Below are 17,899 nucleotides of genomic sequence, written 5' to 3' on the forward strand. Positions count from 1 at the left end.
ATACCAAAAAAGTGAGCAGTTTCCTCCTTTCCCCTCTATATTTTAGTTTGTTTACTCTCCGCCGACACACCTAACCTCTATACTTGTGCAACTAGTTTTGCCAAAAAGTTTAGTTTCACCAATAGGCTGTGAAAAAGCACGCCATGCATTCGCAGTGGCTGATAGGGCAGTTGTGTGCAATCCAGTCTCATTGTGTAAGCTAGTATTTAGTGTGGTGTGGAGGGTACGCTGGCTGTTGGATGATGTAACAAGTCGCCAGGCAATTGGAGCTGACTAGCTGGAAATGGCTGATGTTTCCTTTATTCTGACTGAGCATATTCTTCAAGACTCAAGTGTTTGAATTTAAAGATTGATGATCTGTATTGTTGCTGAATACAGTACATTGGAAATGCTTGCAAGAGGATGAGGCCGAGTTATAAGTAGCACAAGAAAAAGTGGCACCTGGGCCACTTCGTCACGTATGGGCTCAGTCCTGAACACTTCCTACTGACTGTCCTGTTTTTCCATTGCCGCTGCAACCTAACATGATGCCCCACTGTATGGAATAAGCTCACAGATATGCCAGTTTCTCAAAGACTTCTCAAATAATAGAATGAGTATGTTGTCCTCGACGGCGAGTGCTCATCAGAGACGAGGGTATCACCAGGAATGCCCCAGGAGAGTGTGATAGGACAGCTGTTGTTCTCTGGACAGGATGGGCAGCAATCTGCAGTTGTTTGCTGATGATGCGATGGTGTTTGGTAAGGTGTTGGAAGTTGAGTGACTGTAGGAAGATAAAAGACGACTTACAAGGGGAGGCCGCCAATTGTGAAATTCAGATTCAATTCATACTGCGCATAATAAAAGCTCATGGCCAGAGGTGTAATGTGGCAAAGCACCAAGATGCACTTCTCAGCCGTTGTCGAGAAAATCGACAGTTAAAAGAAACCATTGCGGTGAAACACTCTCTACGATTAATAGTTTTCTACAGCGTCGTGGCGCAGCGCTAAGTGCTCGTGTTCGTAATCCGAAGGTCGCCGGATCGAATCTCGCGCCATGCAACCATTTTTTTTTAGTATTTGTTTTTTGTAATTCAAATGTGTGTATATAAACACACACTATATATATATATATATATATATATATATATATATAACAAAGATGAGGTGACTTACCGAACAAAAGCGCTGGCAGGTCGATAGACACACAAACAAACACAAACATACACACAAAATTCAAGCTTTCGCAACAAACTGTTGCCTCATCAGGAAAGAGGGAAGGAGAGGGGAAGACGAAAGGAAGTGGGTTTTAAGGGAGAGGGTAAGGAGTCATTCCAATCCCGGGAGCGGAAAGACTTACCTTAGGGGGAAAAAAGGACAGGTATACACACGCACATATCCATCCACACATACAGACACAAGCTTGTGTCATCTTTGTTTTTATATATATATATATATATATATATATATATATATATATATATATATATATATATATATATATATATATAAAAACAAAGATGAGGTGACTTACCGAACAAAAGCGCTGGCAGGTCGATAGACACACAAGCACACACACAAAATTCAAGCTTTCGCAACAAACTGTTGCCTCATCAGGAAAGAGGTAAGGAGAGGGGAAGACGAAAGGAAGTGGGTTTTAAAGGCGAGGGTAAGGAGTCATTCCAATCCCGGGAGCGGAAAGACTTACCTTAGGGGGAAAAAAGGACAGGTATACACTCGCACACACGCACATATCCATCCACACATACAGACACAAGCAGACATATTTAAAGACAAAGAGTTTGGGCAGAGATGTCAGTCGAGGCAGAAGTGTAGAGGCAAAGAAGTTGTTGAAAGACAGGTGAGGTATGAGTGGCGGCAACTTGAAATTAGCGGAGATTGAGGCCTGGCGGATGACGAGAAGAGAGGATATACTGAAGGGCAAGTTCCCATCTCCGGAGTTCGGATAGGTTGGTGTTGGTGGGAAGTATCCAGATAACCCGGACGGTGTAACACTGTGCCAAGATGTGCTGGCTGTGCACCAAGGCATGTTTAGCCACAGGGTGATCCTCATTACCAACAAACACTGTCTGCCTGTGTCCATTCATGCGAATGGACAGTTTGTTGCTGGTCATTCCCACATAGAATGCATCACAGTGTAGGCAGGTCAGTTGGTAAATCACGTGGGTGCTTTCACACGTGGCTCTGCCTCTGATCGTGTACACCTTCCGGGTTACAGGACTGGAGTAGGTGGTGGTGGGAGGGTGCATGGGACAGGTTTTGCATCGGGGGCGGTTACAAGGATAGGAGCCAGAGGGTAGGGAAGGTGGTTTGGGGATTTCATAGGGATGAACTAACAGGTTACGAAGGTTAGGTGGACGGCGGAAAGACACTCTTGGCGGAGTGGGGAGGATTTCATGAAGGATGGATCTCATTTCAGGGCAGGATTTGAGGAAGTCGTATCCCTGCTGGAGAGCCACATTCAGAGTCTGGTCCAGTCCCGGAAAGTATCCTGTCACAAGTGGGGCACTTTTGTGGTTCTTCTGTGGGGGATTCTGGGTTTGAGGGGACGAGGAAGTGGCTCTGGTTATTTGCTTCTGTACCAGGTCGGGAGGGTAGTTGCGGGATGCGAAAGCTGTTTTCAGGTTGTTGGTGTAATGATTCAGGGATTCCGGACTGGAGCAGATTCGTTTGCCACGAAGACCTAGGCTGTAGGGAAGGGACCGTTTGATGTGGAATGGGTGGCAGCTGTCATAATGGAGGTACTGTTGCTTGTTGGTGGGTTTGATGTGGACGGACGTGTGAAGTTGGCCATTGGACAGGTGGAGGTCAACGTCAAGGAAAGTGGCATGGGATTTGGAGTAGGACCAGGTGAAACTGATGGAACCAAAGGAGTTGAGGTTGGAGAGGAAGTTCTGGAGTTCTTCTTCACTGTGAGTCCAGATCATGAAGATGTCATCAATAAATCTGTACCAAACTTTGGGTTGGCAGACTTGGGTAACCAAGAAGGCTTCCTCTAAGCGACCCATGAATAGGTTGGCGTACGAGGGGGCCATCCTGGTGCCCATGGCTGTTCCCTTTAATTGTTGGTATGTCTGGCCCTCAAAAGTGAAGAAGTTGTGGGTCAGGATGAAGCTGGCTAAGGTGATGAGGAAAGAGGTTTTAGGTAGGGTGGCAGGTGATCGGCGTGAAAGGAAATGCTCCATCGCAGCGAGGCCCTGGACGTGCGGAATATTTGTGTATAATGAAGTGGCATCAATGGTTACAAGGATGGTTTCTGAGGGTAACAGATTGGGTAAGGATTCCAGGCGTTCAAGGAAGTGGTTGGTGTCCTTGATGAAGGATGGGAGACTGCATGTAATGGGTTGAAGGTGTTGATCTACGTAGGCAGAGATGCGTTCTGTGGGGGCTTGGTAACCAGCTACAATGGGGCGGCCGGGATGATTGGGTTTGTGGATTTTAGGAAGAAGGTAGAAGGTAGGGGTGCGGGGTGTCGGTGGGGTCAGGAGGTTGATGGAGTCAGGTGAAAGGTTTTGCAGGGGGCCTAAGGTTCTGAGGATTCCTTGAAGCTCCGCCTGGACATCGGGAATGGGGTTACCTTGGCAAACTTTGTATGTGGTGTTGTCTGAAAGCTGACGCAGTCCCTCAGCCACATACTCCCGACGATCAAGTACCACGGTCGTGGAACCCTTGTCCGCCGGAAGAATGACGATGGATCGGTCAGCCTTCAGATCACGGATAGCCTGGGCTTCAGCAGTGGTGATGTTGGGTGTAGGATTAAGGTTTTTTAAGAAGGATTGAGATGCAAGGCTGGGAGTCAGAAATTCCTGGAAGGTTTGGAGAGGGTGATTTTGAGGAAGAGGAGGTGGGTCCCGCTGTGACGGAGGACGGAACTGTTCCAGGCAGGGTTCAATTTGGATGGTGTCTTGAGGAGTCGGATCATTAGGAGTAGGATTAGGATCATTTTTCTTCGTGGCAAAGTGATACTTCCAGCAGAGAGTACGGGTGTAGGACAGTAAATCTTTGACGAGGGCTGTTTGGTTGAATCTGGGAGTGGGGCTGAAGGTGAGGCCTTTGGATAGGACAGAGGTTTCGGATTGGGAGAGAGGTTTGGAGGAAAGGTTAACTACTGAATTAGGGTGTTGTGGTTCCAGATTGTGTTGATCGGAATTTTGAGGTTTTGGAGGGAGTGGAGCTGGAAGTGGGAGATTGAGTAGATGGGAGAGACTGGGTTTGTGTGCAATGAGAGGAGGTTGAGGTTTGCTGGAAAGGTTGTGAAGGGTGAGTGAGTTGCCTTTCCGGAGGTGGGAAACCAGGAGATTGGATAGTTTTTTGAGGTGGAGGGTGGCATGCTGTTCTAATTTACGGTTGGCCTGTAGGAGGATGCTCTGAACAGCCGGTGTGGATGTGGGGGAGGAAAGATTAAGGACTTTTATTAAGGATAGGAGTTGACGGGTGTGTTCATTGGCTGAGTTGATGTGTAGGTAAAGGATTAGGTGGGTGAGGGCAATGGATTGTTCAGTTTGGAACTGGTATAGGGACTGATGGAAGGAAGGGTTGCAGCCAGAGATGGGAACTTTGAGTGTGAGGCCTTTGGGGGTAATGCCAAATGTCAGACAAGCTTGAGAAAATAAAATATGCGAGCGTAATCTGGCTAGGGCGAAGGCATGTTTGCGGAGGGAATGTAAATAAAACTTAATGGGGTCATTGTGGGGGTGTTGTGAGGGTGACATGGTGTTAGAAGGTGGAAAGTGTAACCTGAGGTGAAATGAAAATGAAAATAAAAATATATGGGGAGAGATAAAGGTGAACCGGAAAGAAACTGGAGATCTGGAATGAAAAAAGGCGCAAAGGTGTTGGTTACAGCTGGGCTATGTTGGACTTGGGTTGGTAGACAACGATGTGCGTAAAGGTTAGGTGGTTGTGTTGCCGCCAAAACACGTTAAAGGACGGAGAAATTCGGGAAAATTTCGAAAAAACTGCGTGTAGTATATTAAAAGGAGTGGTATTGTGGTGGCAGATTATGAAAATGAGGCTAACAATTGTCTGACGAAGAAATAATGGCGTTAAAACCTGTGGGAAGCGGCTAAAAATGATCGGTGATGTGGGAAAAACGGAAATGGAAATAAAGCGAAAGTTATTAGAACTGGCCGAAATGGTTGTTTAAAAGGTGAAAGGAGCTGTTTGTGAACTAGAAACGGTGGATATTATAGCGGCGGTAGTGCTGAAAGCGGCAAAAAAATTTTTTGGTTATGGTTTGGAAGTGGGTTACGTATTGTTGAGTATATATATAGGCGGGATAAAATAGTATAGCAGATTACGGTAAAAAGGAGAAGGTGAATACAAAGTGAAACTACTGGCAAAAACAGAAAGAGGAAAATAAGACGACAGAAAAGATTTCGAAATGGAACAGTGACAATAACAAACGTAATTGTTGGATTCAAATTAATGATATCAATATAATGGAAGGAAACATTCCACGTGGGAAAAATTATATATAAAAACAAAGATGAGGTGACTTACCGAACAAAAGCGCTGGCAGGTCGATAGACACACAAACAAACACAAGCACACACACAAAATTCAAGCTTTCGCAACAAACTGTTGCCTCATCAGGAAAGAGGTAAGGAGAGGGGAAGACGAAAGGAAGTGGGTTTTAAAGGCGAGGGTAAGGAGTCATTCCAATCCCGGGAGCGGAAAGACTTACCTTAGGGGGAAAAAAGGACAGGTATACACTCGCACACACGCACATATCCATCCACACATACAGACACAAGCAGACATATTTAAAGACAAAGAGTTTGGGCAGAGATGTCAGTCGAGGCAGAAGTGTAGAGGCAAAGAAGTTGTTGAAAGACAGGTGAGGTATGAGTGGCGGCAACTTGAAATTAGCGGAGATTGAGGCCTGGCGGATGACGAGAAGAGAGGATATACTGAAGGGCAAGTTCCCATCTCCGGAGTTCGGATAGGTTGGTGTTGGTGGGAAGTATCCAGATAACCCGGACGGTGTAACACTGTGCCAAGATGTGCTGGCTGTGCACCAAGGCATGTTTAGCCACAGGGTGATCCTCATTACCAACAAACACTGTCTGCCTGTGTCCATTCATGCGAATGGACAGTTTGTTGCTGGTCATTCCCACATAGAATGCATCACAGTGTAGGCAGGTCAGTTGGTAAATCACGTGGGTGCTTTCACACGTGGCTCTGCCTCTGATCGTGTACACCTTCCGGGTTACAGGACTGGAGTAGGTGGTGGTGGGAGGGTGCATGGGACAGGTTTTGCATCGGGGGCGGTTACAAGGATAGGAGCCAGAGGGTAGGGAAGGTGGTTTGGGGATTTCATAGGGATGAACTAACAGGTTACGAAGGTTAGGTGGACGGCGGAAAGACACTCTTGGCGGAGTGGGGAGGATTTCATGAAGGATGGATCTCATTTCAGGGCAGGATTTGAGGAAGTCGTATCCCTGCTGGAGAGCCACATTCAGAGTCTGGTCCAGTCCCGGAAAGTATCCTGTCACAAGTGGGGCACTTTTGTGGTTCTTCTGTGGGGGATTCTGGGTTTGAGGGGACGAGGAAGTGGCTCTGGTTATTTGCTTCTGTACCAGGTCGGGAGGGTAGTTGCGGGATGCGAAAGCTGTTTTCAGGTTGTTGGTGTAATGATTCAGGGATTCCGGACTGGAGCAGATTCGTTTGCCACGAAGACCTAGGCTGTAGGGAAGGGACCGTTTGATGTGGAATGGGTGGCAGCTGTCATAATGGAGGTACTGTTGCTTGTTGGTGGGTTTGATGTGGACGGACGTGTGAAGTTGGCCATTGGACAGGTGGAGGTCAACGTCAAGGAAAGTGGCATGGGATTTGGAGTAGGACCAGGTGAAACTGATGGAACCAAAGGAGTTGAGGTTGGAGAGGAAGTTCTGGAGTTCTTCTTCACTGTGAGTCCAGATCATGAAGATGTCATCAATAAATCTGTACCAAACTTTGGGTTGGCAGACTTGGGTAACCAAGAAGGCTTCCTCTAAGCGACCCATGAATAGGTTGGCGTACGAGGGGGCCATCCTGGTGCCCATGGCTGTTCCCTTTAATTGTTGGTATGTCTGGCCCTCAAAAGTGAAGAAGTTGTGGGTCAGGATGAAGCTGGCTAAGGTGATGAGGAAAGAGGTTTTAGGTAGGGTGGCAGGTGATCGGCGTGAAAGGAAATGCTCCATCGCAGCGAGGCCCTGGACGTGCGGAATATTTGTGTATAAGGAAGTGGCATCAATGGTTACAAGGATGGTTTCTGAGGGTAACAGATTGGGTAAGGATTCCAGGCGTTCAAGGAAGTGGTTGGTGTCCTTGATGAAGGATGGGAGACTGCATGTAATGGGTTGAAGGTGTTGATCTACGTAGGCAGAGATGCGTTCTGTGGGGGCTTGGTAACCAGCTACAATGGGGCGGCCGGGATGATTGGGTTTGTGGATTTTAGGAAGAAGGTAGAAGGTAGGGGTGCGGGGTGTCGGTGGGGTCAGGAGGTTGATGGAGTCAGGTGAAAGGTTTTGCAGGGGGCCTAAGGTTCTGAGGATTCCTTGAAGCTCCGCCTGGACATCGGGAATGGGGTTACCTTGGCGACTTCGAACATCGTTATGTTTTCCGCAAACAAAGTTGTATTTCACAAATGTTATTAATTGTCTTCATAATGTTAACCACGTATAGTTAACGGAAGATGTAGGAACGATATTCCGAAACGAATACGTATAGTGTAAGTCAAACGTTCGAATTAGAATAGAAACCTCACGAACACAAATTTGCTGTGGCAGGTATGAAATATAAACTCCGTTACTCGCTCGTTACACTTGAAGGACAGATGTTGATTGGGCCGAAACGAGCCGCCGCATATCAGCGTAGTTGCTTGCTAACTTCGAAAGAAGGTAGATGCAGTCCCTAGCGCAACTTATAACATCGTCGAAAATCAGTGCGGACGTGAGAGCTTTGGTACACCCTGTTAAACAAATGGAAAAATGGAGGCGGTACAATAACAAAAGCGCTGGCAGGTCGATAGACACACACACAAACAAACAAACAAACAAACAAACAAACAAACATCTATCGACCTGCCAGCGCTTTTGTATGGTAAGTTTCATCATCTTTCTTTTTATATATATATATATATATATATATATATATAAAAAAATAGAGGGAAACATTCCACGGGGCTCCTACCCCTGTAACCGCCCCCGGTGTAAAACCTGTCCCATGCACCCTCCCACCACCACCTATTCCAGTCCTGTAACCCGGAAGGTGTACACGATCAAAGGTAGAGCCACGTGTGAAAGCACCCACGTGATTTACCAACTGACCTGCCTACACTGTGAAGCGTTCTATGTGGGAATGACCAGCAACAAACTGTCCATTCGCATGAATGGACACAGGCAGACAGTGTTTGTTGGTAATGAGGATCACCCTGTGGCTAAACATGCCTTGGTGCACGGCCAGCGCATCTTGGCACAGTGTTACACCGTCCGGGTTATCTGGATACTTCCCACTAACACCAACCTGTCAGAACTCCGGAGATGGGAACTTGCCCTTCAGCATATCCTTTCTTCTCGCTATCCGCCAGGCCTCAATCTCCGCTAATTTCTAATTTCAATTTGCCGCCGCTCATACCTCACCTGTCTTTCAACTTCATCTTTGCCTCTGTACATCCGCCCCGACTGACATCTCTGCCCAAACTCTTTGCCTTTACAAATGTCTGCTTGTGTCTGTGTATGTGTGGATGGATATGTGTGTGTGTGCGAGTGTATACCTGTCCTTTTTTCCCCCTAAGGTAAGTCTTTCCGCTCCCGGGATTGGAATGACTCCTTACCCTCTCCCTTAAAACCCATATCCTTTTGTCTTTCCTTCTCCTTCCCTCTTTCCTGACGAGGCAACCATTGGTTGCGAAAGCTAGAATTTTGTGTGTATGTTTGTGTTTGTTTGTGTGTCTATCGACCTGCCAGCGCTTTTGTTTGGTAAGTTTCATCATCTTTTATATATATATATATATATATCAATATAATGGAAGGAAACATTCCACGTGGGAAAAATTATATATAAAAACAAAGATGAGGTGACTTACCGAACAAAAACGCTGGCAGGTCGATAGACACACAAACAAACACAAACATACACACAAAATTCAAGCTTTCGCAACAAATTGTTGCCTCATCAGGAAAGAGGGAAGGAGAGGGGAAGACGAAAGGAAGTGGGTTTTAAAGGAGAGGGTAAGGAGTCATTCCAATCCCGGGAGCGGAAAGACTTACCTTAGGGGGAAAAAAGGACAGGTATACACTCGCACACACGCACATATCCATCCACACATACAGACACAAGCAGACATATATATATATATGAATTACAAAAAGCTAATAATAATAAAAAAAATGTTGCATGGCGCGAGATTCGATCCGGCGACCTTCGGATTACGAAACCGAGCGCTTACCGCTGCGCCATGACGCTGTAGAAAATTATTAATCGTAGAGAGTATTTCACCGCAACGGTTCCTTTTAACTGTCGATTTTCTCGATACGGCTGAGAAGTGCATCTTGGTGCTTTGCCACATTACACCTCTGGCCATGAACTTTTATTATGCGCAGTATGAATCGAATCTGAATTTCACAATTGGCGGCCTCCCCTTGTTAGACAAAATTTCCAGTTGGTGTAATGAATGGCAGCTAACCTTAAATGTGGAAAAATGTAAGTTAATGCGGATGAGTATGAAGATCAAACCTGTAATGTTCAGATACGGTGTTGCTAGTGCCCTACTTGACAAAGTCAAGTTGTTCAAATATCTGGGAGTAATGCAACATGAGGTGGAATTAACATGTGAGAACTGTGATAGGGAAGGCGAATTGTCAACTTTACTTCGTTGGGAGAATTTTAGGAAAGAGCAGGTCACCTATAAAGGAAACCATATGTGGAACACTAGTGCAACCTATTCTTGATTACTACTCTAGTGTTTGGGGTTCGTACCAAGTTGGACTGAAGGAAGACATCGAAGTGATTCAGAGGCGGACTCTTAGATTTGTTGCCAGCAGGTTCGAACAATACATAAGTGTTACAGAAATGCTTCGGGAACTCAAATGGGAATCCGTGGAGGGAAGGCAACAATTTTTTCGAGAAATGCTGTTGAGAAAATTTAGAAAACCGACATTTGAAGCTTACTGCCAAATGAGTCTACTGGCACCAACATATCATTGTGTGTAAGGACCACGAAGGTAAGATACAAGAAATTAGGTTTCATATGCAGGCATATAGACAGTTTTTTTTCCCCCTCACTCTATTTGCGAGTGGAAGAGAAAAGGAAATGACATGACTAGTACTGGTACACGGTACCCTCTGCCATGCACCGACCGTATGGTGGTTTGTGGAGTATTGATGTAGATGTAGAAAAATCGTGATATTCTTAAATACATAAGAAGTACGTTAGTCTCATTGATCCCTTTGACATGATGTGGGGATAATGTAATTTCAGTGAGGGGTCTGTGAATATGTGCAAGTTGTTTTCATTGTCATTGGCGGCATGTAACTGAATGTATGTATTTTATATGACATAATCCTAGTCCCAAACAGACACGTCAGTTCCACAACTGAACTTCAATAGTGTAATCATTCACAAACTTTTCTTGAGAATTCAACAAGTACATTATGACTCTACCTGCTCATAACGTACACGGCATAGGAAGAAACAAGTGGTGCCATAGTGTCTGCCCTACTAGGGACCAGACATGGCACTCATGAAAAATTTGATGGCTGCAAGAAAGAATTTAACCCTTCTTTCTTTCTCTTTTAAAAGATAGTGTATCAACCAGAACTGCTAGCTTTAGTTCATGGATGACTGAATGTAATGAATGTGTCCTGTATGACAGAATGAAGTGAGAGTCAAGAATTGAAAACACGTATACTAGTAAAGAGTCACATAGAGGGAATAAAACAAATGAAGTGTGTTTGAGTTAACATTTAATAGAGTAGAATACATTTTTGGCTGTAAATGGAGAGAAAAATAATATCATTTACCATACTTTTTCTTTAAAGTATGGGTGTGATCTTTGAATTGCGTTTAAACACACATTTAATGTACACTGTTGTTTCATCCAGGCAAAATGCTTAGTTTGTGATTGTAACAAAATGTATCTGAAACAGAGGTCAAATATCCTGATTTGGATTTAATGTAGTATTTGTTTCCCTATTAAAGAAAGTCACTTATTTATGTGCCAGTAACTGAATTACCAAATGGAAGTCCTGAATATTCAAAGTTGTTTTCAAACATATCATGTTAGTCTGTCAAATATAAAGGGAATTAATGTGAGCTTCAAAATAGAGAAGCCTGAGACTGGAAATGAGTATTGGTATTGAATTCCCTAAATAAAACTTTGTCAGCACATAAACTACTAAGAACTTCCCAATTGTGGTGTAATAGTGAAACTGAGGTATACAATAACTACATCACAAATTCTTTTCATAATTTGAATTTTTTCTGTAAAGTTGATAGTTACAATGTTAATTTTATTATACGTAGCTTGGTTTTGAATATGTAGTTGTATTAGAATAACTTCTATTCCTTGTGCTTACAATTTGTTTCCAAATCTACATGCTACTGTCAGCTCACTACATTGAGTGATATCTTTGCAGTGGGAGCTATGCCAAATACGATGCAACCACCTCCAGGTATGATGCAAGGTCCTCCACCTGGCATGCCACCTCCGTTCGGAGGCCCACCTCCACCACATTTTGGTGGACCACCTCCATTTGCCATGCCTCCACCAGGATTTCCAGGTCCTCCAGGTTATGGCCCTCCTGGTTTTGGTGGAATGCCTCCACCAGGACCTGCGTGGGGACCACCTCAAATGGGTATGGGACCACCACCTCACCAACAACCGCCTCCTATGGCAGCTGCCCCAATGGCTCCTGGAATGGGGCCGCCACCACCCCATGCTATGGTGCCTCCAATGGCCGATGATCTTTCACAGGTAAGAATGCATAACTAGGTATGCATCGCTACCTTGTGATATTTCATGAGAAATGTGTGTGTGTGTGTGTGTGTGTGTGTGTGTGTGTGTGTTCTGTTTGACTCTGACTGGCTGTACTTAGCCTTGATTTCGCCTCCAAGAGATCAAGAACGTTTTTTCAGCTGTTTGACTCTGGCCAGCTTCACTTGGTGTTGGTTTCACTTCCAAGAGATCGAGCTTTTCAGTATCAAAAATAATTTGCAGCTGTTATTTAAACTGTTGAAAATTCTTACTGTAAAAATTTTGGGATACTGTAGGTGTTAAATTTATGCATCTTCTTGTAAATTTAAATTTAATACAAAATTATAGTGCTTCATTCAAAATGAGACTGAAGATTTTCCACAAAAGATTAATGAAAAAATGATGGTTCCAGAACTTGAGTCTCACAACTTAAGTGTCGCAGTTCATTTGAATAACCCTTTGATCAAACACCAAACACAGTGAATTCTGAAAACAGATATTTATACAGTTGCCTGCATCCGTAACCTGTTGTCTGTAATTGTGTTTTACTGAAAATTACAGAGCAGAACAAACTCTGAACCAAGTAACAAAACACTCTTTCGCATTAGAACCAAAAGTGATACAGTAACCACGATGACAAAACAAAGCAAAGGTATAATTTTGTAATATCGCAGAACGTGGCTGTGTACAGAATGAACATATGTCTCTGGTGCGTTCACATTGCGAATATATGAATAGTGAAAATAAGGCACTCAATATAACAAGTTGACTCTTGTTATATCATCATATTTGATGCTCCTTGTGATTGCATTTTTAAATGTTTGGATTAACTTTACTTATTATTTGCCTGTAAGTACTCTGTATCCCTAAGAAGCTGGTGAACTTCAATAGCAAATGTAATGTCCATTGCTGCTTTGAATTAAAATTAAATACTTCCACCATTTGTGCATCACCACCTTTTCATTTGGAAATTGGTAAGTTAGATGACTAAAGTTTCATTATGTATAGACCTCTTACTCATATATGATCCAACTTCATTTATTATTTTCTCCTTTTTGTTAAATCATCAACAATTAGATTTACTCTCTGTCATCAGTTCAGTAGCTTAACTTCTTCAATTAATATTCAGTAACTTTTCTTAATGATCATCTCTTCGGTTTGTTATCTGCATCTCGGCACAACTCAAACTGTACGTGTAAATAGTTGTCATTACTGAGAGCGCTCGCCAACTTGCTACTGTACGTGTAAATAGTTGTCATTACTGAGAGCGCTCGCCAACTTGCTGTTGGTTGGCATGTTTGTTTCCTGATAACCTCTCATTCACTTTTAAAATTAATAAAATTAGTTTAATAACCTCTTGTTGACTTTTAAAATTAATAAAAATATTTTATTCATTTGGTCACTTCACTGAAGTGTGTGTGTGTGTGTGTGTGTGTGTGTGTGTGTGTGTGTGTGTGTGTGTGTAAGAGAGTAATTGTACTACATACTCTCATATTCATTTGTTGTGATAAGTCTGTGCATAAATACAATTGTGGAGATCAGTTGTATGTGTGTTACAATGATTGATCTGGCATGTTTTGACTGTACATTGCTTATGTTTGTACCGTTCTAGATTGACCCTGAAATAGTAGCTCGAGCTTCAGAGTGGACTGAACACAAGGCTCCAGATGGTCGTTCATACTATTACAATGCTAAAGCAGGGGAGAGTGTATGGGAGAAACCACAAGTTCTTAAGGATTTAGAAAGTAAGTTAAAGAATAGAACATAAGTTAAAGAATAGAACATACTTTAATAATCTTTCAGTCAAGATTTATCACACAAACTTCACTGAAATCCCCTTTGATAATTAGTTACTTGGCCGTGGTTAGCAGTTAGCATCTTACAGAATTTATAACATTTCTACCTTCCCTGGATGGATTTGTTATCGGACACTGCTGGAAAGACATTAAAATACTGCCACAGTTTTTGTGCAGTATTTTTTGATATGTCCCTTTTATTCTGTTAATATTACAGATTTATAAAATACTGTAAACAGGTAACAGCAAAAGATTTGTGGGTATTCATGAAATTAATTACCTCATGACAGAAGTGAAAGTTTTTAGAGATGCTCTCATTAAACTTACCAATTCATGCCTCACTTTCAAAAATCTTTTTTGTATTCTAAGGATGTCTTCTGTGAGCTTAGATAAAATTTTGGTATTCTGCACATTTATGTTGTATGTAAATAAGCTTCTTGCAAGCCCCAAGTTGAATTTCTGCACAGAGGACAGCTGTGAACACCTTACTAATTATGACAATTCACTGTGTGTATTATGTATATTATAGGTGTTGCATGGGAAAGATTTTAAAGAAATTACAAGATTGCTTAAGTAAGAATGACAATCTTTTGTTTAATTTGAACAAAAATCATGCACACCTTTTAAAGGTGCACAGAGTATTTGGGGGCGAATGAAGTTATATCATTTAAGAATGGCAGTGTTTGCATATGCACATGGTGTTCAGTGTGTGTTCTTGTGGTGAGACAGAAGTTTGTGTGCAGTTTTTGTGACTGTATGTTAAATATACACTCCTGTGTCACCCACATTTTGATTCATATGCATGACATTTAAAAATTTTGATTGATCATTACCTCTTTTATACTGAAAAATTGTACTTTTGCAGTAGTACTTAACAGTCTGATGAAAAGGAACGTGTTGTGAAAGTACACTAAAACAAGTTCATGTTGATTACATAGCAAACAATATGCTGTTTTTTCAAATTAAACTTTAATAATGTTGCATTAGTTGGTCTGGTGATGCTATCATGAGCATGGCTGTATCTTATATGCTATATTTTTTTAGGTAGTATTCTTCACATATTCTTCACAACACAGTGAAAATTTTCATTAAGATTACATATAAACCCCCCCCCCCCCCTCTCTCTCTCTCTCTCTCTCTCTCTCTCTCTCCTCCCCCCCCCCCCCCCTCCATGCATTAAATAATACTGTAAAATTTGTTATTTTTAAATTGTGTTGTCAGTTGAATTTATTACTATTACAGCAGCAAAATTAGCAGCAGCGCAGGGTGTCTCAACAGTGGCTAGTCCTGCAGCAAATGCAGGTCCACTTCCGGTACCTGCTGCTGCAGTGGCTGCAGCTGCTGCTGCAGCAGCAGCAGCAGCAGCTGCTGCTGTTGTGCCAGCGACTGCTGTGCCTGCTCCAGTTGTGACCACTGTGGCTGCAACTCCAGTTGTGGCTCCTGTTGCTGCACCAACAAACTCTGTGGCTGCAGCAAATGCTGTTCCAGCTGTGGTTGCTGCAGCCCCTGCAACTGATCATGCCACTCCAGAACAGACTGATGCAGAAGCAGAAGCAACTCCAAAAGCTGCAGCTACTGCTGCAGCAGTGCAGGCGTCAGACACTGGTGCTTCTACTCAGCAGACAGCTGTCAATGGAGAGGTAATGACTTCGTCTGTTCAGAGGATGTTTGCAGTGGCTGGTAACTGTGTGTAATGAATTAAAGGGCTAAAGAAAATAATATTAACATCCAGTTGTAAACAACTTTTTTTGAACAGTGTGTTATTAATGTATATAGCACTAATATGGCTTTTTCTTTCTCGTGGTACAACATTCGTATGTTCTCTAATTATGTTGATCATTTTTGTATTGATGTAATCTGCCATCATGTCTGCCTTTTAAAACCTCTAATAGAACAACACTGGTGTGCCAGTAACAATTAGGTTGGAAGTGGAGGTGGGCAGTTCTGCAGCTAGGAAATTTGATACATGATAGATATCAACTGCATTCCAAGAGATAAGAAAATACCGAGACTACAATCTAATGGTAGATGGGTAGGCGGCATTCGATAACATGCAAGGACAACATGGCTGTTGGTTTGGGTGGACATGGTTCAAATCCATGTTCAGCTTACCATATTTAGGTTCTCTATGATTCCCTAAATTTCTTCAGACAAGTTCCAACTTAATATTCATTATGGCACTTGAGAATACTGTCGATCTTATGCCTTCATGAGCTTAATAAGCTTTTACCCTAATTTCACAGCTCAATTCCAGTACCAAAACATTATATGTGGTTTTTTATATGTAGAATCAAGGCTTTAATATTTGTGCCAATCAAAACTCCGCTTAGTCCCTCTCTTTGTCCCATAGTGCCTGCTCCCAGTCTCCTTGCATCTAATGTAGACAATACTCTGTGTCATTACATCATGGACTTGACTCTTCTGCAGTGGAGTGTCACATGTCTCATTGATTCATTGATACAAATTCTTATACATAATCCAATTGCCTTCAGTCTAATATTAAGAAAAAGACCTTGTTGTTGCATGAAGTATGTAGACAATACATTCATCATATGGCAGCCAGGGGAAGCAGAGCTACATAGATTTCATTAGCAACTCAGCAGCTTGCGTAAAAAACACTTCATACTAGAAATATAGAATAACAGAACAATTTCATTCCTAGGTGTTAAATTATACACGTGGACTCGGTGCGTTGGTGCCAAACCAGTTGTGGCCAGTTGAATGGCAGGCTAAAGATATTTGCAGTGTAATGCAGTAGCCATGGGACACCCAAAAAATGCATACATTTGTCCACCAGAAAAGTTCAGAAATTGGTATAATGCAAACATTTCTGACATGACAGGTTAGGTGGTGGAGGTTTTTAACAGTGGCCGTATCAAATGCTGCTGGAGGTCTGGCCTGAACTACCTCATTCATGACATTGTTAACCTAAACATTCAGTTACGTGGCAGCAGTTACGGAGTTCCTTGTGTTGTGCTTTGCTTGTTGTTTTCTTTTCTAATTTTGAAATGAGAAAAAAGTCCGATCCATGTCCACCACGTTTGATTACAACCCTCACAGCACCGGAAGGCATCGGCGATCTCTAAGACTGTGTGTCAGTTCTGCTTTTTCAGAAATGTGGAACAGTACCATAGGCTGACTCTCCTGTGAGAGGAAGGCAGAGATTTTTCTGTACGCTGCCTCTGTCTTCTCTGGCAGTTGAAATTCTGTCCGTTTACACTTGTGGCTGGCTGACAGTTTATATATCGCATCTGCACTGTGCACTATAGCGACTGAAAAACAAAACCTGTCAGTGTACAGTTGCACCGAAATTCTGCATCTAATGTATGAATAGTTATTTTTGGGTTTACTCGTACCCTACGTGCCGTGTGTGTTCTATCCGTAATGTTAAGTATGGGTTGCATGACTATGAATGCCAACAAAAGGCTAAAATTAATCCTATGGGGGCATTATAACTATTGTATTGGGTGGGAAAGAGGAGTATCAAGAAACATCTTGTTAGAGCAGCACTCATTTTACTGGTGGGAAAATGCTGCTCCTCCTCAACAGAAACAATCTTTTGTCGAGAGCTTAAATATAGTCAAAAGAAGAAAACAGACCATTTTAAGGAAAAAGATTATTTTGCTGAAGCAACCATTTCTTTCGAAAAGATCCACAATTACCACTTCCTTTTTTAACAGTGAGTTTCAGAATACTGAGGTTTCATTTTCAGGGACTTAGTGTGACAGTCCTTCAAATTTGTACGTATAATTATTTACAAAAAAGGATGTAAATTTTGCCAAAAATAAATGCTAAATTTACAGGTCCTTAGTAGTAAGAATACACAGTGAGCTATGAACCTCAGTGAAGATAATAAGAGGAAGAGAAGAATCTATTCCTGTTGCTGACTTGGGTGAGAGGCATCAGCAACAATGGAAGAATTTAAGAAGTATTCCAGAGTCCTCAAGCTCATAGGCCCATGAAGGATTCCATAGATGCTGTCTACACTGCAGGCGTTTGCAATCTGCTTTGTTAATGTCTAAGCTGGTGAAACCAGGCGAGCAGTTAGCACTCATTCAGAACATGAATGATATATGTGGATGGGGTAGCACACCAGATCATTTGTAGCTGTCCACCACAAGAACTGTCACATTTGTTGGTTTTC

The 17,899-nt window shown here is 42.7% G+C and overlaps 1 protein-coding gene across 1 annotated transcript in view; it reads left to right on the forward strand.

The window, feature by feature from the left end:
* LOC124714903 (transcription elongation regulator 1) overlaps window positions 1-17,899 on the forward strand; it is a 255,985-nt gene that overhangs the window by 91,320 nt on the left and 146,766 nt on the right. Inside the window, exons 6-8 of the mRNA XM_047243059.1 lie at window positions 11,622-11,959; window positions 13,572-13,704; window positions 14,998-15,395. Coding sequence (XP_047099015.1) covers window positions 11,622-11,959; window positions 13,572-13,704; window positions 14,998-15,395 — 869 coding nt within the window. The remainder of the gene's footprint in view (window positions 1-11,621; window positions 11,960-13,571; window positions 13,705-14,997; window positions 15,396-17,899) is intronic.

This window comes from Schistocerca piceifrons, chromosome 1 (assembly GCF_021461385.2).
Source record: "Schistocerca piceifrons isolate TAMUIC-IGC-003096 chromosome 1, iqSchPice1.1, whole genome shotgun sequence".
Taxonomy (NCBI): Eukaryota; Metazoa; Arthropoda; class Insecta; order Orthoptera; family Acrididae; genus Schistocerca; species Schistocerca piceifrons.